Raw genomic sequence first — 22,067 nt, forward strand, 5'->3', positions numbered from 1 at the left:
GGATATATTTGCAAGCTGTGAAGTTATGAAATGTTTCTGAAGTATAAGCCATTTTTTCCCCCCTGTTTTGTTTTGTAGGTACATTGGTTTCATTGAGAGCTACCGTGATCCCTTTGGCAGTCGTGGAGAATGGGAAGGTAAGATTAGACATGGTAAAGAAAAACAGAAGGAAGAAATGTTGGCTGGACCTTGTCCACCACAAACTAGAGTTTTATGCTTGGGTGCATACGATTGGTGTGCCCTTTAAAGCCACTGTATTTCCAAATATTTCTTCAAATATTTCAAACATTTGTTCTCCTTGAAGCAACAGGTGGGGTTAAATACTTGGAATATGTGAGGACCAAAATGTCATGCACGGATGCTTAAATGGGTATATGCTCTTAATCAGTAATAGTCCTCCTGATGCAGGTACGCATCTCTTTTTCATGCATTTTCCAAACATGAAAATTGAAAATTTCTCTCTCTTATTCGGCAGGCTTTGTTGCCATGGTGAACAAGGAGATGAGTGCCAAGTTCGCCACACTAGTTGCTAGCGCTGAGGAGCTCCTCCCCCAGTTACCATGGCCCAAGGAGTACGAGAAGGACAAGTTTCTGAGGCCGGACTTCACCTCACTCGACATCCTCAGCTACGCTTCCTCGGGAATTCCAGCAGGCATCAACATTCCAAACTGTGAGCAATATGTGATGTACTAGGATGTTACGGTGCATGCTATATGTTTTGCAAGCTTTTTGTTTTTGCGCATTTGACAAGTTGGATGCTATTCTCAAATTTATCAACACGCGAAAATATTTACTCTAATCATGACATAGATGTGCACACATACATTTTTCTGTTCATATCTGTACTCCATAATCGCGAAGTTAACTACCCACGAAATTGTTGGCAAATCTTGATTCGCAAAAAGTAAGACTTGCTAGATATATGGTGTATTATAGTGACAGCTGCCAAGAGCAGAAACTGTATTCTTTAGCTAAAAGTTATTTTTCTACTCAGTATAATACAACTAAACATGAATATAGACCACGACACTTGTGTACATTTTGGGAAGCTGGTATACCCACTTCTTGTCTAAGGTGACACTACAGGAGCCTGGCATATCAGGTTTCCAGAACGAATAGGTTACCGTGGCAAGTGAAATGGAGCTTTATATCCCGGTTATATAAAATCAAATAACATACGTTTGAAGTTTATGATTAAAATCTAGTTGAGAAGAAGTTTTTTACAGTCTGGAATCAAATTATCTCACAATTGTGTAGCTCACAGTCAAAGATTATCTGGGTATCCATTGTTCTGCTTAACTTTAGGGGATGGTGATTGTGAATAATGTAATTTTGTTGTAAATTTGTGGTAACGTACCTCCCAAGTATGCTAAGGGACCTTTTGGCAGAAAGCTAAGACATACTAGTAACACTTTCTTTTGAGGATTAATGTTATGAGCTTGCAATATATTTGCATATTGGCTCAGGAAATATTCATCTTTTTTTTTAGTATTTTGTTTTTCTCCCTTGACAAATGATCATTGAAACTCTGTATGTTTCCCGTGGTACAGAATTGTATGAGAGGTCATTTTTTTGTTCTTTTGCTATGTAACATTTTTGTTGGCAGATGATGACATCAGACAGGATGATGGATACAAGAATGTGTCGCTAGGCAACGTGTTGTCTGCTTACGGCAAGGAGGAGAAAGTCACCTTCCTCACTGATGAAGACAAGGTACTTGAAAATCATTTCCGGAGGAGACTTCTTAGTCTTACCCAAATATCCGTTGTTGACCAGTGCTTCCTGCCTAATGTATTGAATGAACTGCTGCAAATCATATAGAAAAAGTTTTTTAAGTATGAACTCTTTTGTTATGCAGATTTTTTATTATTTTGTTTTTCCTAAATGCAGAAAGATAATCCTGTTCCCCCAAGCAAAAATGACTCAAAATAGTTTACACATTAAGTGAATATGGTAGGGAGCTGCAGATGCAAGTAAATACTGCGTACATGGTATAGTTTGCAGGATTTTTATCTCTGCCAAGGAGGTTATTTTTTTATCAGCGTTTGTTTGTCTGTCTGTTTGCAAAATGACTCCAAAATTTCTGAACGAATTTTAGTGAAACTTACAGGAAAAGTTGATGATGAGACAGATAGCAGATGATTAAATTTTCATAGTGATCCAGGAATTTTTATGAATTTTTGAAAGATTTTTTATCTTTTGGCAAATAGGGTCATTAACTTGGGAGTTCAAGCTGCGCGTATATGAGGTTTGCATAATCACACTAAGGTTTGTCCCCTGCTCGAGGCGCTGCGCAACAGAAGCTGAATAGAGGTAAGGCTTCTTTATCATTAAAAAATTGGGCGATTTTTAGTTATGCACATATGGGTGGAAATGAGCTGCTAGGCAGAGGTCTGTAATTTCTGAGTGCTTTTCTATTTATTTTTTTTTTTTAAATTGGGAAAATGGATATTCATGAATATATCATGTCCCCTCAAGCAAATATGTTATATTCTGTCTCCAAATTTAGAGATCACTCATGTTTCTCTCAAAATATGGTAATCTTTTTCAATTTGTCCTTGTGAATTTTTTATCAAGAATTCAACCACTCACAAAATTGGATGGCTGTCCCAATTTCTAAAATGTGATGATAGGGATCTATGTGGTGTAAACAGAATACTCGTGTAAGTGGTGCATTCTTTCATACGTATTCCCATTGCAGGGCTCGACACTAATCTTTTTCTGTCGTGGCCCATTCTGGCCACTGAAAAATTCTTTAAATTTAGAATTTTGGTGGCTCGGAAAGGAAATGCCGTGGCCTGAAATGAAAAGAAATATATATAATATTAGCTCCGATAATCTAATAATCAGGCCACCAAAAGATAGCTTCCTTGGAAGTTTGGTGGCCCGACATCAATTCTTAGTGGCCTGTTGCCACCAGGTCTCTGCTAATGTTGATCCCTGCCTTTTGACAAAGTCTTAAGGCATAGTTTACCATTTGCAGATGAAATAAAAACCCAGCATTAGTGCTTCAAAATATTTCTAAAATGTGAATTAGGGACAGAAACAACCAATGTAAAAAATTTGAATTAGTATAATCAATGTTAAATGTGAACAATGGTTATAATAAAACTGTTTTCAGACTAAATCATCTACAGTTACTGTTTATTGAGAAAAATAGTGATATCTCCTTATATTTCAGGTTTCGTTGCAAAATTCTTATAATTATGGCAGGATGTTTTGTGATACAACTGACCTACAATGTTGTATGCATATGCATCAAATGTGACATCTTGAACATTTTTAAAATGACAACTAGCAAAGGTAAACTGGACCTTTAACTTGTGTGAACTATGTGATTGAATGGACCGTAGAACACCTTGCATATGCCTACTTCATCAGAAATAATTCTCAAGTATTTTTAATGTTCTGCTTTGCATACTGCACAATGGCACACTGTATGTTGCCTATTTCTGTTTCATATTTGTGTACAATGATCTTCATATTCATGCTAGAAGGCACAGTCACAAATGAATTCTGTCCTAGTGTATGTTGTGTTTCTGTTGCAAATTTTTTATAATGCCATAAATATTTCATCGTTGATGGTTTTGCTGCTCCCTCTGGTACAGGAGTACTACAAGAAACTGAAGGGACCATCCTTTGAAGTGCAGGTCGGGTTGCATGAGTTGCTCGGACATGGGAGCGGCAAACTCTTCAAGGAAGACGACAAGGGCAATTTCAACTTTGACCGTGACACAGTCAGACACACGGAAACTGGTGAAAAGGTATACCTCTCGTTAAATGTTTCCCACCCCGAGAAATCTTTTCATTCCTGTATCTTTCATGTTGTTGTTGTTGTTGTCGTTGTCGTCGTCATTGTCATCGTCGTCGTTTTCGTCATTGTCATCGTCATCATCATCATCATCATTAGGGTTGACAATTTGTTGTTGCTTAGGCAAACACTATTAATGAGGAAAGTGTGTCACCTTTGTTCAATTGGCAATACGTAGCTGTTAATGACTTTTTTTTTATTCAGAGGTACCGTATTCACCGGCGCAAAGGCCGCAGCGCCGTATAAGCCGCACCCCCGATTTGTGCAACGCAAAAAAAAAAAAAAAAAAAAAAAAAAAAAAAAAAATAATAATACTGAAAAGAAACGTGAAAACCTGATGCTTGAAGAGGAATGATGAAGACACTTTACGGTAAAAAAATACTTAAATTTTCACGGAAATAAACAAGTGGGTACCATACAAAATATGATGTTCTCGCACACATTAACATTGTCACACACGTCGTATTTACATCGTTCAATCGAAAAACTCGAACAAACACTCGAACAAAAACTCACCTCCAAATTTTTGCCAGTGAGGTAATAACTTAACAAAAATGAACAAAACACGCTCAAAAGTACATTGAAAATAATGTGTAATGATACAAAAGCAAAAGAGAGAAAATGAGGGAAAGGGACAGGAGGAAATCTAACGCTAGAGAACATACACCACAGGTGTGCGAGTTGCTAGTCGATCGAGTCACATTGTAATAGCATACTAGACAGGTGGTTGTCTGTACATGCAAGTCTATAGACAGATACATTGTAATATAGTAGACAGGTATTCATGTAATAGACAGGTGGTTGTCTGTACAGTCTATAGACAGGTATTGACCGATTCGGGTTCGTTGAGGGCAGCAGACATTTTACGGCACAGGGCGCAGCCATAGTGGGTGTATCAGCCGACCCCCCTGCTCTCCCCCACCCCCGGGCAAACATGTTTATCACGCACTTGTAACAAAGGTTCGCGCGCTAAGCAAGCATTCGCGCACTCAGTACGAGACGCCTATTGGCTAAAGCAGTTTTTCATTCTGCGCGCGTGCTAATGTAGGGAGAGGGGTGGGGGAGTGCGGAGGGGGGGTCGGCTGATACACCCACTATGGCTGCGCCCATGCCAAAAATACACATAGCGCGTCACAGAATCGGTCAATATACATTGTAAAATAGTAGACAGGTATTCATGTAATAGACAGGTAATCATGTATAGACAGGTACTACGGTACATTGTCATAGCTAAGACAGGTTCATTGTAACAGACAGGTAATCACGTAATAGACAGGTTCTGACCAAACACTTTATTACTCATTATTAGTTAGCACAGCGCTACGCTTTGAGCTTAAGTTTTATTTTTACCTCATCAAAATTTCATAGAAAAGACAAAGAGGACATACTGATGAGGAACAAACACGGAATGCAGCTTTGCTTGTAAGATTTATATACCGGTATTCATATCATCGGGGGATGGTTGCCTCCTTGGTTGCCTATTGTGTAGTCCCATACATGCATAAATGTGTTAGTTTTTACTCCCGATTTGCCGGGTTGCAGAGACCAATTTTGGTTTTGCCGCCAGATAGGCCGCACCCCGACTTTTCACTTTTATTTTTCTGAAAAATACTGCGGCCTATACGCCGGCGAATACGGTAATCAGGTGCATATTTGTAAAGAAGATGTTAGGCAAGAATATCAAGATCAAATCATTTTGGCACATAATTATTGTTGTAATTAAAAAGACTGTCCTGATCTCTCATGTCCAAAGCAATGTTTGTATTCTTAGGCATTGAAAATCTTAATAAGTTTTACTCGTTCTTTGTAAGCTTTGTGAGCCCATGCGATCATCGGTATCAGAATCAACCGTTTTCAACACCACATAGCAGTTTTCTCCGGAGACGAGGTATAATAACCAAAACTGGACTACACTGCAAACACTTTCAAATCCTAGATATCGTCATGGTACAAGCATGGAGAGGTGTGGGATTCCAAATTTCCAGTGATTGCATCTCCGTATGAGGAGTGTCGTGCAGAGTGTGTCGGTCTCTATCTGTGTATCTCCAGGGATGCGCTCAAGTAAGTATTGATTGGATTGAATTGCATAAGGGTTTTACTGTCGTATGTCGTCGATCACAACCAAATGGTTGAATTGTGCATTAAGTTTGCATCATTTGTAGTAAGACTGATTTATACAGTATGATAGTTACAAAAAGACAGAAAATGGGATATTAACATCAAGTTTTAGATTATTGACATTCATGCTTAATATTTACAGTAGAACAACTTCTTGATATATAATTAATTCACAGGGGCCGTATTCTGAGGACTTATTAAGTGTCTGATTAGCACTTAATTACCGAATTGGTATTCTGAGAGCTTAATTAAGTAGGGGGTCTATTAACTACCATGACAACAAGCGTTTTGGCGGGAAAGTCTTACGCGCTTGCGCATATTGACGCGCGTGTACTCTAAGAGGACTTAATCACAGAGTTGATTACAAATCGGTATTCTGAGCGTGTGATTAAGTATGAAAGTTAATGGAAAACTTAATGATACCAAAGAGAGTCATTAACTACTCCGATATCACGCATTACAGCGTTTTTTCTCGGCCAAAACGATGCTTACCGTCTTCGGTAACCGAGGAGCGGTTGAGTCTTGTTGTCATGGTATCCATAAAATTCATAGAAAAGAAGAAATATAGGCGATCTTAGAGGAATTTTGTCATTTTAGGTGAGCTCTTCGCGTGGATAGTTGAAGGGTTGTAATCAAAGACCGGAGTGTGCGCACGGAGCTCTTGCGTTGTAATTACAGGGGGTGTGTGGAGGAGCGTGCATTGAGGGCATATTTGCGCGCGTAATCATCATTTTGGCTTCTAACAACGCGTCTGACTGGATGGAATAACAATTAGATGGGAGGAGCCTAAGATAATCATAGGGGACTTAATCATACCTTAATTACATCCTCGGAATACTGATTTTGCCCATGATTAAGGGCCTATTAACTTCTCGAGTTAATTACGAAGTTAATTACAGACTTAATTACGGCCTCAGAATACCACCCCAGGTAGTTACACAGTTACTGATAAGTAACTATTTCTGAACAGGGCATGGTAGATAATAGGGTTTTTGTTTTGGCCTACGTGCTTGAGATTGAAGTGTAGCTGTTTTAAAGTTTGCCATTTTGAGTGATTCGTAGGTGAGTAAAATGTTATGCTAGTAAATGCATATGTGATTTTAGTTTGGACCTGTTGAAGAATCCATGAAAGAAAAAGGAAATGATTTAGTAGCAAATCATTAAAGATGTATTTTTGCTCTAGGTTTATGTTTGAAAAGTGGAAAGAAATTGTGAATGGGTAATTGTCCATGAATAAATACATCTGGAGAAGTTCATGTGACAGTCTGGAAAAGAGATGCTAAATTAAAGAGACCTGCTGTGTTCTTGAATGTGCATGAAACATCCTTTGTCAGCAGCATTTGGGTCATATGATGTAATGAGGCAAGTATTCTACGTGACATTAAGTTGTTTTCATAATAGTTAACTTCATTTGTTTGATAAAGACACTCTTAAATTAATAACCATCCAAATTGACATCTATGAACTAATCACTTGTGTTTGATAATCATGTGTGGGTGCGTGTAGAATCTTTGGCCACGAGGGTCAGATGGCCGATGACATCATCTACGTCAACTGGCTGAACATGGTGCGAGCTGGTATCTTGGGCCTGGAGTTCTACACACCGGAGACTAAGACATGGAGACAAGTGAGTCTCTCTGGAATGGATCATATCTTTGGTTCGCTGTATAATGATGTACTTCAGACCTGGGTCCCATTTCATTTAACTTGTTATCAGTAACAACTGCCACTTTTCTATGACAAATTAGCTCTCAGCCAATCAGATGCAAGGATTTCAGTAGCTTATAGCAACTATTGTAACTCGTTATTGACAACAAGATTTATGAAATGGGGCCCTGGACCCTTGTTTGATAGGACATAGGGCAGTGATTTGGCTCAGTTGGTACCATGTCAGCCTCCAGATCCAAGGATACTGAGTCCAATTCCTGTGTCTACCTGAGCAATGTCGTGTATAAGTATTACGCCCCCTCGAGTAACAGGCAAAAACACTCTGTCCCTAGAATAGGACATTAAATGAATGGTTCCTTGTGTGAGTTGGCCATAACTCACTCATGTTAAAGATCCCAGCACTTCATTCATTCATTGGAAAGAGCAGGGCGCTAACCTGGTGAAATGGCCCACCTGCATACCCACACAAGAAAATAGACGAATGATGCCGACCCGTGGTAGTTCGCCCCAGGTGACTAGCAATAGTCAGCAGATGGTATCAACCAGGAACATTGTACTATACGCTTCAATGAATATTGATCATAAAATAGATTTCATTTGTAACTCGATGTCTAGTGGTTTAATGGACAAACTGGATGGAACGTACTAATAAAAGTTTTTTGTTCACTTCTTGATATGATTAAAAAGATAGTTCCTGATAACTATGCACTTTGCTTGAAGCTTGCCCAATATAGCAAAGGCATGTGCACACTTACTTGATTCCAGTCATGAACATAATCACAAATAGCCTCATTGAATATATAGTGTATAAAGTCATAGGATGTAGATTTGTAAAAACTTTTTTGTTGTTGTTTTCAAGGGCTGTATAAACCCCCCAGTTTTTTCCTCTGTGGTTGTGCTATGTCCCCACGTGTAGGCTCACATGCAGGCTCGATACGTCATCCTACGAGTGCTGCTGGAGGCTGGTCAGGGTCTGGTCACAGTGACCAGGACCACGGGAGAGGACGGGAAGGACGATGTGGTCGTTCAGATTGACCGCACCAAGATTGAGACGGTCGGAAAGGAGGCCATTGGTACTTTCCTCAGGAAACTGCAGGTATGTGATATGTCGTAGTGAAGCAAAATTCACCTTGAGGATAAAGTCATTATGAAGGAAATCCTTTCTTGTCCTCTTCTTCCTCTTTTCTTATGAGCTCCCTCATGGAGACAGTGTATTAGTGTAAATGTTAAATAATGATACTGTTTGATCTGTTTATACTGTATTTATCTTTGAATTGATATCAGTACTGGCTTGGGCAAATTATTTTCAATATAGCCCACCCTCCCCCCCCCCTTTTTTTTTTTTTGATCATGACAAAACAGCAACAACAAAATTAATGTATCCACAGTACTACATCAAGAGAAATGTATGAGTGATAGTGGACAATGATTACGTCACTAACATGATGTTATTGCTTGGTACTTACCAGTATCTACATTCAGGAGCTCCAGAATATATCGGTGAATCTTTGGTGAAGTATGTGCCCTCCAACAATCTCAGATCAGCTTGGAAATCTCTTTAGTACTGTCCTGATATTCAAACCAAATTTTATGGAGGTGGATGTTCTGTTCATGTTACACTTCACTTTGGAATACCTGGTACTATTCTATCTCATATGAAAGAATCATTCATAACACCCAAGTGTAAAACCATCCTGAAGACATGTTTATCCAAAAAGCATTTTAAATGACTTACATTTGCATTTGATAGTATCTTCCTGTCCTATTTTTCCTCCCTAAAGCACATAAGAGATGCAGTGGCAGTGATATGTGCCATAAAAGCATTGTATCATTGTTGTTAATGTCAGGTGTCATATGGGACTTTGTAGGCTTAAAACACCTGACTGTGACATCACTCATATACCAATACCTTGTTTGCATTTGCATACAAAGTGATCAACTCATGATTTATGTCAAATTTGTATGAAAGGAATCAGATTATTCCATCTGGGAAGATATGTAAAGATACAAAATACTGTAGATATTTTGAGCAGAGTCACTCACGACATATGATACATTGTCAAAACAATGGTAGTTTGTACAGTGTTTTTCTTCCAAAACTTCCACTTCCTCCTTTCTGTCATGTGGTGCTCAATGTCGTTGCAAAATTGTCCCTCTTAGAAATTAAGCGTCATTTATAATAATTTTTTTCCCTGTTTCTTTCTCAACATAGGTCTACAAGTCCCTTGGAGACTTTGAGACAGGCAAAGCCTTCTTCAATGGCTACAGTGTTGTCGACGACAGCACGCCGGAGAAGTTCCTGTCCCTGCGTCAGGTGGTTCTTGATCGAAAGCAGCCCCGCAGGATCTTTGTGCAGTGCAATACCTTTGTCGGATCAGGTTAGTCTCTGACCTCCAGAATTGTTAACACTTGGTAGTTTTCTCAGTCTTCTGGGAAGTGTTAACATTGGGCTGATTAGCTTGATAAATTGTGTTTGCTACTATGAAATGGACATTCCTAAGATGTAATGCATGGTTATATGGAATAATGTTACTTGTGCAAATTTTAGAAAACAACACTTACCAGAACTAGGGTACATGTTACTGTTTTCTATACCATGATCACAATACCCTAGTCATCCTTAGTATCTCCAAAGCATGCCAAGTTTTATTATTATTTTATTATCTATTTATCATTTTGTTTATTTGTGTTACAATAAGAACACTACATATTTGCCATACTCTGATAAGAGCCAAAAGGTATATTTGCTGCACGAAGAATAAGTTGAATGTGTGCATTATATTCATCAATGTCTTTCCAACTTGCCTGTTGATTTTTTATGTTTGTGTTGTGAGAGGTAGTTTTAAATTCTGCTGCTGTGCGTTTGTGACAAATATCGCCCTCTCTGTGTCACAGATGGAGAGGTTGTCCTTACCGAGTATGACCAGTCCGCTGCAGGCGTTGTCCAGTCTTTCGTCGAGAGGTTTCCAGACGAGGAAGTGGAGAGAGCCATCAGGGCTTTGTGGGAGAAGGACAGGGCACACTTCCCATCCATTCAGTAAAAATTGAATCAAGGAAGACATGGGAATGTTCATTCGCTGCCAAGTATATGTAGTATGGCAATCAGATTGTCTTTTGTCAGTCACGACATGTGCAGGTCAGAAAACTGTATGATGTTAAGTTCACTTCACTAGCACCCAATAGCGAGTGGCTTTATCAAGCTACTTAAAGATAATATGAAGTTTTGGTATTACCTCAAAAGTTTCCCTGAATTTCCTTGTCTTAGTTTGTGTTTCAAGTTAAAGTACCTTTCATATAACTAACACTGTGAGACTTTCTCGCCCCAAAGTGCTCTCATGTCTTAGTAATCATTCAATAATGGTTTCGTACCAGAACCGCCGCCGTACGACGGCGGCGAGGTAGTACACGTATTGTGCGAGATAACTGCAACCAGCAGCGTGCAGCCCCATACGCATACTGTGTAGCTAACTGCGACCAGCAGCCCCATACGCATAGCTAAATGGGGCTTCGCATTGCAGCTTACAGGATCATGACAGATTTAGTATCGCGGGTAAATATCAACTTAAAATCCAAAAATTTCTTCAATTTGAAGACTTACCAGTTAAGTTGAAAGTATTGAAAACAGGCTTTGGGCAACGTTTGGTTCTGCCAATAGTCCCTTTCTGTTCGAATTGATGACTGAATGTGACTCGGTCGAGAGGACCTTGGGAGAGCTACACTGAATTGACGGCCAGCGCATGCGCACACAAACATCCTATCCGTTCATGGATTTGAAATTTGTTCGCATGTGATGTGTGCGTATGCACTGGTCGTAGTAATCAGTGTATGTAGCTCTCCCAAGGTCCTCTCGACAGAGGCACATTCAGTCAGTTCAGGCAGAACCAAACGTTGCCCGAAGCCTGTTTTCAAGACTTCAACTTAATTGGTAAGTCTTCAAATTGAAGAATTTTGCGGATTTTAAGTTGATATTTACCCGCGATACTAAATCTGTCATGATCCTGAATGCTACAATGCGAAGCCCCATTACGCTATGCGTATGGGGCTGCTGGTCGCTATGCGTATAGGGCTGCTGGTCGCAGTTAATTGCATGATTACTAAGAAATGAGAGCACTTTGGGGCGAGTAAGTCTCACAGTGTTATATGATAGATACTTTAACCTGAAACACGGAAATTCAGGGAAACCTTTGAGGTACCAAAACTTTTTATTATCTTTAAAGGAGAACTTATCCCAAAATATACATGTAGATTGAGTGAATGTAGCTATGGCAGTAGAGCCCATAGTGAAGTTTGATAAAAATTGGACCATCCGTTCAAAATTTAGGAATTTTTGAAGTTTCTGTGCTGCCATCACTGAATGACAAGACTGCAACAGTGCAGGATGTGGCACATGGACAATGATATAAAGAAAATTCCACAAAATTTAATTTTGTATGAAAGTACACATCCCTTGACTTGTTAGTAGTAAATGTAAAGGATAATATAATTTCCCTTGTTTTCTGAAAGAGGTATGTCAAGTGCTTTTTCATTATGCAAAAAACATGAAAATATGTTGAATTCTCTGATTGTTTGCTGTATATCAGTCTCCATGCATGACATCACAAAGTGTTGTTGTCTTCTTATCCAGCAATGGCACCACCAAAACTTTAAAAAAACTCAGGACTGTTGAACTGATGTTTGATTTTCCTCAAACTTTACTGATATATTCTACTAATATTGCTGCATTTACTAAATTCACTTGCATACTTTCATTCTCCTCTGAAATAATTGGACAGTCTTCTGCCAAGCGGTCTGTTTAGTTTGGTATAGTGAAGGTGGTTTCACAGTGTTGTACCAGTGTACAACACTGTTGATAGAAAAGTAAGCAAAATGTATTTTGCTAATTCTTGTAGTTGCAGTAGTTAAAATCTGCATAATAATGTATTATTTGAATACATTACAAATTTCACTGTGCTTCTTCTTTTATCACGGTGAAATATTGGAAGATATCAAAAGACCCAGTATCATTGGGAAACATGGGTGGCCCCAGTAGAATCCATCTTCATTTGCTGCCCACCTTAGTACATTTGAAAACCATGAAAAGCACCCATCAGCGATTATGTGCATTGAAGCATACGCTCATCAGTAATAGTCAACTCCCAGTCAAGATTTTTCCGCTGTTTATGTACTCAAATAGAGATCAGTAATAAAGCTGTACACAATCATGACGGGGATTCTCAAATATATCCCAGTTTGGCCAACCCTCCCACTCAGTGGTATCCCATGCTACTGGGTCTTCAATTTCAACAATTTTCATGGCAAGACTTGTGTGGAAATAGTCATAAGATGCCATTGGTCCAGTACACTGTAATGTCATTCTGTAAAAGTGGATATTATTTTCGCGCAACTAATTTTTTGCGCTCAGCGGGGTAAGAAGAGTTTCGCATGTTTTTGATTACGCGGAATCAAGACATCAACTACTGCAACATATGGCAAGCAAAAGTATTCGCGTGCTTTTATTTTCGCGCTAGTTTCTGGTTGCACAAAATGTGCGAAAATTTCAACACCGCGAGTATTTCCACTTTTACAGTATGATATGCCTCTGTGAAGAGTGATTGGTTTTATGAGGAATGCAAGATCAAACAGATGTGCTGTTGTCATGACAATTCCTTGTATGTTAACAAGCCCTGGGAGAACATAGTTAGATTTTTGTTTGTTTGTTTGTTTGTTTGTTTGCTTATCCAAAGAAATGTACACTCCAATGCAAGGCTTTGCAAGACTTCAGGAAGGTTGTGAGACTTAAGGATCATGTTTTGTGTACCTTTCATTCATGTTGTGGTTATTCTTATTTTGTGTTTGAATAAACTGAAATGTCCTCCCTATGTGCAGTATAACAAGTGTTTATTTTGCTGGGAGAATCATTGTTTATAAGGAGATCTGGGTCAGCATGTGTAAGCAGAGTGATGTTCCCAGAAATTCAAAACATATTTCACCAATGTCTTTGGGTAGCATTCTAGCCATGAGGATGTGATTCTAAAAATAAGACATTGATAAAGTGTGTAACAAACTCGAGTATGTGGTTTCAGAATTGTGTTTTAAATTCTTCTAGGTAAAACCTTTTTGCATCTAATGATTTTCTAGTTTTTATTAGCTATTCAACCAAGGAACACCATGCATTTACATGGAAAGTACATTAAGTTCTGCATACCCATAAAATCTTAGTGCGTACTGCTATGTGCTCTTGTTTTGTTGTTTTTCCAGAAATCACCTTTTTGTAGATTCTAGATATACTTAGATTTTCAAATAAGTGAAAATGAATATAATTTCTTCAGTATTCAACTTCCATGTTTTAATCACATTTGAATCACTAATATCTAATCTGTCTGAAAGTGTGTGCCATAGAGGTTTTTATTTTCTTGGTTGATTAGTGATCTATCTATGCCCATCACAATAACTCTTCATTAGTTTCTGACATTACATGAAATTTACATTATAACATGCAGTAACAACCCTTGAAATATTTTGTAGAAGAATCTGTCACATTCAAGAACTTTTGGTTTGGTTTGCATTTATTGGAGGAGGATGAAATTGTTACAGGAATAGAGTATCATGCACTCAGGTAGTTGTGATTGCCCTATACACGGACATGTCCAAAGAGACAGACAAAAGATGTTCAGACTCAAAAGCAGGAACATAACAATGAACTTTCTGTTCCCTCGATGCATTTTGCTGGACTTTTGAGGAAAGATGTGAACTTTTCAATTTGAGTTTCATTCTACCTCAAAACTTCCAAGAGAGTTAATCGCAAGTGCACATAATCACTTCACAAAGTATGCAATGAACAGAATTAGTGATGTTGATTGTTTTAGCTTTACTTCTTTATTTCTTCCTAAGTAGAATGTGAGTTTGCTTTTGTCATTTGTAGAATTAATGGCATATTAGTTGCAAATTTTGTTTTCACTTGAAACTCCTGTTTAAAGAGGGATAGCATTTTGTGCCTCCTTTGATAAACCAAGATGTATTCTGTATTTGATTGTACACTTGACTTGAGGAAGGGATGTTATTTGTTTTGGTTTAGATGGGGCTTCAAGTTTCCAACTTTTTTTTGTGTGAAATAATGAGAAACCTCTTCTGAAATGTGGAAGAACACACAATTCCAAGAGGAATTCAAAGTTAATTGGATGAAAATTGGTTTTGAAATGGCCGAGATATCCAAAACAAAGTGACCCTAATAAAAGGTGTGACCCACTTTTTAATAGGATCGCTTTGTTTTTACTTTGTTTGTGGATATCTCCACCATTTCAAAACCGATTTTCGTCAAATAAACATTGAATTCCTCTTAGAATTTATGCTATTTAATGTTTAATTATCTTGCAAAAAGTTAAAAGATGAATCCCCATCTCAACCAAAACTATACAAGAAGGATGGTACATGGGGACATTGAGAGATGAAAGTGAAAGTAAAAAACTGGATTATCATTAAAATCTCTCCAAAGTATGAATGGAAAACTCCCCTTTCACTGTGTCCCTGTTTCTGCTGGCGATTTGCCATTTCCGTGTCGGGATGTTGTGTGAATCCGGCTTTGCCTGGTGCCTTACTCTTAATCTCTTTTGGGGATTAATTCTGTCTGGTCATGAGTCACGATTGGGTGTGTCGATGTGTGTGGTTTTGACACTGTGACGTTTAAAGCCAAGGCATGGTGTTATTATGAAACCAGAGCCTCAATTACATACGCCTAAAATTTCCTATTGGTGTCATGGTACATGTAAATGTGAAGTCACATGTTGTGTGATTCTGAAAAGAGTCAAACAGCTAAGGTTTGAAAGCTGTGATGTTCTTCTGTATTTAAAACCAGGCATATATACCTTATAGTGCTCCCAAGAATGCAAAATATGTTTTATACCATACTCCCAGATCTTGAAACAAAACCTTTCCCCTCCCACCTCTTCTCTTGCTGATTCCACCTTTTTTATCCATTTTTTCATAAGAAATTTTCACATGAAAAGCTTGTACTGTTATCAAATTTCAGTTAAGCTTTCATATAACTTCCAATTTTCTGTATGTTCACAACATCTTTCAGTCATTTGATTTTGAAAACGGATCCTTGTTTGCGATGCTGTAGGAAATGTGTCGTGTTTCAGAGATGTCAAGTTTCTAAACTGGCTGGGAGTGATAAACTGCAGTTTTAGCGAATCATCCGAAGGGGGTTGGGTGGTGCAGATACTCTCTTGGAATTTTGTTTTACCCATATTTAACAGAATAATCTTGTCACTCGATGTCATTGCATCACAGCTGAATGGATGGTTATACCATTTTTTCCCCCAACTCTTCAGCAATGATGTATTAGCATTATTTCATATGTATTCAGTCTGTGAGTGCGTCATGTGGAATATTTCTTCTCTCTCTCTTGTTTAGTTTAATGTATATGAGGCCCAAGAACTATATGTACCAAGAGAGTATGACCTGCAGGAGGGCATGATCTTTTGTTATAGTTTAACCCTTACTAGGCCTGGCTATTTAGGTAGATGATAGAGCCGGAGGGGCCTTCCAGCCCCCCCCCCCCCATCCAGATCTCGGTCGTTGACCGCGCGATTGCGACGAAAATTGGCACACGCATTGTCTATGATGTAATCTAAAGTACCATGAAGTTAATTTTTCAAGAAATTATCATTTATCCTAAATTATGCTAATTTATGCATAATGATGCATGAAATCAGACAATTTGATATAAATCACTAAATAAAGCTCAAAACAGGCACATTTTTTGTGTAAATATTCTTTTAGCAAATTGAAGAGAAACAAAAATTGTGCCATCAGAAAAATTTCTTAAGTATTTTATTGTTTTTTGAATTTCTTATGCATTTCTTTGTTTTTTGACTTTGTTTTTCATTGTTTTTTAGATGAAATTTGTCCTTGACATTGTTCCGAACAAGAAAATATGTTATTAATTGATTTTGACCAATAAAACCCCAAAATAATCATGCTTTTATGAAATTTGCCTGTTAGCACAGTTTGCATTGAAATTGTACACAAGTTCACGTTCTTGAGCAGTTTTTGGTCTAACATACACATACATATTTATGCGCAACTTTGGAACCACATGCCCGGGCATCGTAAATTTTGTGTCAAAAGATGCGCGAGACTGGAAAGAAAAAAGTAATGAAACATCGCGGCGATAGCTTTTCGCGATAGCAATACATCGCGCGGAACGTCGGGGATGGGGACCTCGGAGGCCCCCCCCCCCCCGGCCTAGTGTAGTTAGGGTTAAACACATTACAGGTCACACATAAAAATCATAGTGCCATGTAGGTTACTGGTTGTAAAATGTACCTCATAACAATGTCGACCTGAAGCTCTTGCCATCTGCAGACTGGGTTATCTACCTCTGACTCAGCACAAAGGAGCAGGAAGCCAATATGTGGTGAAAACAAATCCCCTTTAGTAATCTATTGTCGACACATGCAGGACTGGGGCTTTGGAAGCAACAAATAAAAAAAAAAATGATGACAGGCATATTGCATAGCGTCAGCTGTGTGTTGTGGGGTGACTCGTTCAAAAGAAATATGCCGTGATGTATTATTCCTGTGTTCTTTGATGCATTCTTTGGAAAATTCTAAGAATAAGAGGTTCCTGCTTTGCTCCACCCTTTTCTGTTGGATTTTGCAATCCTGACCAGCATGCATTTTCCCCAGTTGTCTTAGAAGTTGACGTTTATACATGAATCAGCACACACGTACACACACACACGCACACGCACAAACACACACAAGGGTGCTCCCTTTGCAATGAACATGTTTATGATGACATTTGGTTACAACACAGAATTTCAGTCCCAAAATCATCTTCATATACCTTTATACACTTCATATGTTCGGCTATAACAAAATACTGATGTGTAAATAATGTAAGAACTGCCAGTCCTGAGGACTTTGTTATAATGGGAGTCACTTGTACGTATCTCCCTCTTTCTGTCTATCTAGAAGTATATTCGCAGACACTTCCATGACTAAACTGACGGAGGTCAGCAACCTTGTTGAAAAAAATAGACCCAAATTGATTGTTTAACCACCTAATTGTTTCAGTGTCATGCTATGAGGTAATTTTTCCCCTCTCTCTAGCTTTATCATGTGCGCCTGTCCTTGGTTGACACCCAACACAATATCCCCGTGTGCGATTGCACGCTGCACTCCCTAATCTAGTAATGACACACAGTAATCTAGCTCTGACAGTTGGTGGTTCCCCATGCCTGCCAAAGGGACTGGTATATATGACACATATCAATATTACCTACTCCAGATATACTTGGAACAACTTGGCACAAACTGGTGCACTTTTCCAGATAATAACCCTTCCCAACTTTCTTCCTAACACACATTCCCCTTCCCTGGTGGGGAAAAAATTGGGGGCAGGGTGGGGGAGGATAATCACTCCCAAGTCCTTCAGCGTATTGGGTGGGATTACAGACAGGAAGAGATTTGGATGTTATAGATCGTGCTATTGCTCATTTTCACAATCCGCATTGCCAAATTTGGCTTCGATCCACAACTCGTGAATGATGAAATCACTGACTGAGAACATGGGACTTTTGTCATAAACCCCCAAGGACAAAACCAAGGAGGGGGGGGGGGGGGAGGGGAATAAGTGGCAAAATCCCCTGACAATGTAAAGAAGAAACATATATTGACCATGGTACTGTTGTAATATTTTTCATGATGTGACCAGGTGAGATCACACTGTTGATTTGTTGTTGTCTTCTTATGTAATAAAGACAAGTCTATTCTAGTTTTATATTCTTATTGACAAAAAAATGAAAAAAAAAAAGGATATAAGGATAAAACAGCATCTTGTATCACTTCATACAGGCAAACTACATTGCAACAGACACAAAATATTTCCCTCAAAGTGTGTTTTCTGAAGTGGTTTTCATTTCATATTTACTCGCTGCTAGCATATTTACACATTAAATTCACAATTCCAACTCTTTTGCGAGACTATTCAAGCTCCACGCTGACAGCATAATCTAAAAATCCTCCCTATTTCAGATCTGAGGAATGACGAATCTACATACTTTTCCTACTTTGAGAAAAGATAAGGATCCCTTGTATAACCGACTGCCAGGAGAGGAATAATGTGAACACACACATTCAGTATACAAATAATGCACATTACCAAGGGTGTTACAAAGAATTACTGTATACGCCGTTATTTTCGCGTACGCTGTTAATGCTCTATTAACAAAGTGTATGGAGACAATTTCACGTGTTGTTAAATTCGCGATCCAACTGCAATTCGGGAAATTTGCGAAAATTAAACCCTAATGAAAATAACAGCTTACACAGTATCCACTCGGTAGTAACTTTAGAACAGTCAGAAACCATGAGGTACACTTAATCCGAGTGTTTTGGACTGTTTAAAAATTATAGGGGGTGGATAACATTTACAAATGCCTTACCAAGTAATGTGCATTATTTGTTTTATAAAATGGTAGCATGATTTGAATTCAGTGGCCCCCATTTTCACAAGATTCCCAGCTCCAGGCTAAGTGAATGACACACACAAACAATTGCAATGCATAATTATGAAACACAGGCAATGCAGCTGAGAGCAGATGAGTGGAAGTTTGCACCGGTCATTAGTATACGAAAGCCCAGTGAAAAGTAAATTTGGGTCTTTACGCAAAATAAAAGCCTGATCACATGATAACTTTCAGCAATCATGAGACTAGGATACATCACCATGTTATAACATACATTAATACTCTCCTTTGAACACCCACTGCAGATACAATGTATATTACTGTGTTGTACACATTCCATCGGATTACGCTTTGCCGAAATTAAAATGTAGAATTAATATAAAAAAACAAAAACAGCTTTAACCCTATTCTAACTGGGGGGGGGGGGGGGTCAAATTGACCCCCCCCTCGACGTTTCGCGCCATGATTCCGCAACGCGCAAAGATTTTGCCGCGTCGTTTCATGACTTTTTTCATTCGAGTCTCCCGCATATTTTGAGACCAAATTTGCGACGTCCGGGTACACCGTTCTGAAGTTATGCAATGTTTTGCATATGCATGTCAACCCGAAAAACGCTCGAATTCATGATTTCGTGTGCAAATCCAATGCAAACTGTGTTTTTTTTTTTTTAATTGATATAAATTAGATTATTTCAACTTTTGACCATTGAAATAAATCAATTCTAATGTAGATAAGCTTGAAAAAGTGCCTCCAACAAATTTTGGCAAAAAAACAATAGAAAACAAAAGATCGAAAAAACAATAAAATACATAAGAAATTAACAAAACAATAAAAAACAAAAGAAAATGATTTTGATTGCGCTATTTTTTTACTAGAAAATTCTTTGATGTGTCTTGAGGAACTCTGACACAAAAATTTAATAATCCTTCAGTCTTTTTGATGGAGTTATAGGTGAAAATATGATTTCATGCGTTAATTTGCATAATTAATTTATTAAAAAATATGAAATCAAAATTTTTCTATTGTATGACCATGTAATCTTGTAGTTGACATCCGGCTCTATGTTCAGGCAAAATTTTGCGGCGATCGCGCGATCGGCGACCGAGATCTGAAGGGGGGGTCAAATTGACCCCCCCCCCCCCCCCCCCAGTAAAAACTCGGTCTCAAATAGCCCAGTTAGAATAGGGTTAATGTGTAACAGCAAGTCGTATGCACTGTAAGTTCTAATATGAAGAACTGAAAAAAAAAACCCTCTGAATTCTTTTCAGACCTACAGCTGTAAAGTGATGCTCAAGTCATACAGTATGTCTACAGTATGTCTTACATACATGTATGTCCACAACAGTTCTCCAAATCTTAAGAACAGTGACAATTTACTCCATAACACAGCAATAATGTGACCTCTGTACATGTATAATGCCTGTATCAAATCAATATCAAGTACATGTAGCTCTATGATGACATATCAATATTTTGGTACCTTCTGACTGCTCTTTCAGTCAATGGAACTAGACCAACTGGTTGCAAACTGAATCAAACATGCATCATTGGAAATTCACTCATACCATAACAGAATCCTTGAACCTTAAATATCAAAGAGTAACATTGATTTCAAACTTACATACACTGACAGGTGTTGTACATGTAAATTGAATATTCAAGCCTCCCAAGTTATCCAGAATCAAACTGCAACTCCAATAAAAACTGAAATTTTATACCCCTTTTCCTAACTGACATTAACCACACATACAATTATGTAACTGATATTGTAGTCAAGAATCATCATGATGACCCTTTAATCACTGGACCAATCCTACTTTCTCTGAAAATAAATATGCTAGGGTACAGTACATCCTGTTTTAGTGACCAGTTTTGTGATAACTTGCACTATAGTTTCACTGTTTATGATCATACATGTACACTGTATGCAGTTTCAATTCACTACATTTACAGTGTATGTGTTAACAAGCGACATATAGTCAATGTTAATGACAACTAGGAAACAGCGCGTACAATCTAGATGAGTCTAGCGGGAACAATCTAGTTGAGTCTAGCGACAACACATTTAAACCCTGAGAAAACAAAATCATACGGACAAAATTTCCACAGGAGCAAAAAGAAGAAAACTAAACACATCTGGAAATAAATCCTAATGAGCATTGCAAGCAGCATCACTATATTCCTTTCTAAAACCTTTCTCCTGTGGTGCATTTACAGTATAATGCATGTCAGAGTGTTCATTGTGGCTTATATTTAATATATAAACACCTTTCTGTGTTACATATTAAAGTACTCTTAATTACTTCAATTACTTCAGGCATACAGTAATGCACATTTATTCTTAAATTTGTTAATACAGTTGAACCTCTCGTATCCGGACAAGTCGGGACCGGGGCTCATCCGGATAAGGGATTTGGCCGGATACGGGAGACTCAATGCTTTATATACGTACATATACATACACATGTACTGATGTAGCCCATTGTAGTACCACATGTAGTAATGTGTATACTGCAACCTTTTCATTGTTACATTTGGGGATGTTTCGGGATGTTGAAATGTCTGAAGATAAGCAATTTGGAAGGAAATTTGATGCAATGTATGTTAATCATATTGGAAGTAATATGTAATTCATGTGTGTTTGGGTAGGAGTTCTCAAGGAGTTGGGAATCCCCCTTTCTTCCCGTAATTATTTTAAAAAAATCACGGCGAGATTGCGTCCGGATAATAGAGAGATCCGGATAAAGGGAGGCCGGATAAAGGGAGGCCGGATAATAGAGGTTCAATACAGTCAACCTTGCTTAAGTCGACCTTGCATATATGTCGAATAATCGTCTACAACATCAAAAGTCTTCTCAAGTTTTCTTCTCTTCATATTCTCTTGATTTTAATCCCTCATAAGTCAATTTTTCTCAAAGTTGAAGCTATTCCTTCAGCTCAAATATATTTGATTTTGTAGGCAAGGTTGACTGTATACGTTCACAAATCACAGTATCGTATATTTGGGCCAACAGAATA

General features: G+C 38.2%; 1 protein-coding gene across 1 annotated transcript in view; it reads left to right on the forward strand.

Moving 5' to 3' along the window:
- Positions 1–10,878, forward strand: part of LOC140231782 (dipeptidyl peptidase 3-like) — a 28,753-nt gene extending 17,875 nt beyond the window's left edge. Inside the window, exons 8-16 of the mRNA XM_072311939.1 lie at positions 79–137; positions 476–670; positions 1,607–1,713; positions 3,609–3,764; positions 5,748–5,872; positions 7,436–7,556; positions 8,514–8,693; positions 9,810–9,975; positions 10,493–10,878. Coding sequence (XP_072168040.1) covers positions 79–137; positions 476–670; positions 1,607–1,713; positions 3,609–3,764; positions 5,748–5,872; positions 7,436–7,556; positions 8,514–8,693; positions 9,810–9,975; positions 10,493–10,638 — 1,255 coding nt within the window. The 3' untranslated portion in view covers positions 10,639–10,878. The remainder of the gene's footprint in view (positions 1–78; positions 138–475; positions 671–1,606; positions 1,714–3,608; positions 3,765–5,747; positions 5,873–7,435; positions 7,557–8,513; positions 8,694–9,809; positions 9,976–10,492) is intronic.
- Positions 10,879–22,067: the final 11,189 nt, after the last annotated feature.

The sequence above is a fragment of the Diadema setosum genome, chromosome 1, assembly GCF_964275005.1.
Source record: "Diadema setosum chromosome 1, eeDiaSeto1, whole genome shotgun sequence".
In the NCBI taxonomy this organism is placed as follows: Eukaryota; Metazoa; Echinodermata; class Echinoidea; order Diadematoida; family Diadematidae; genus Diadema; species Diadema setosum.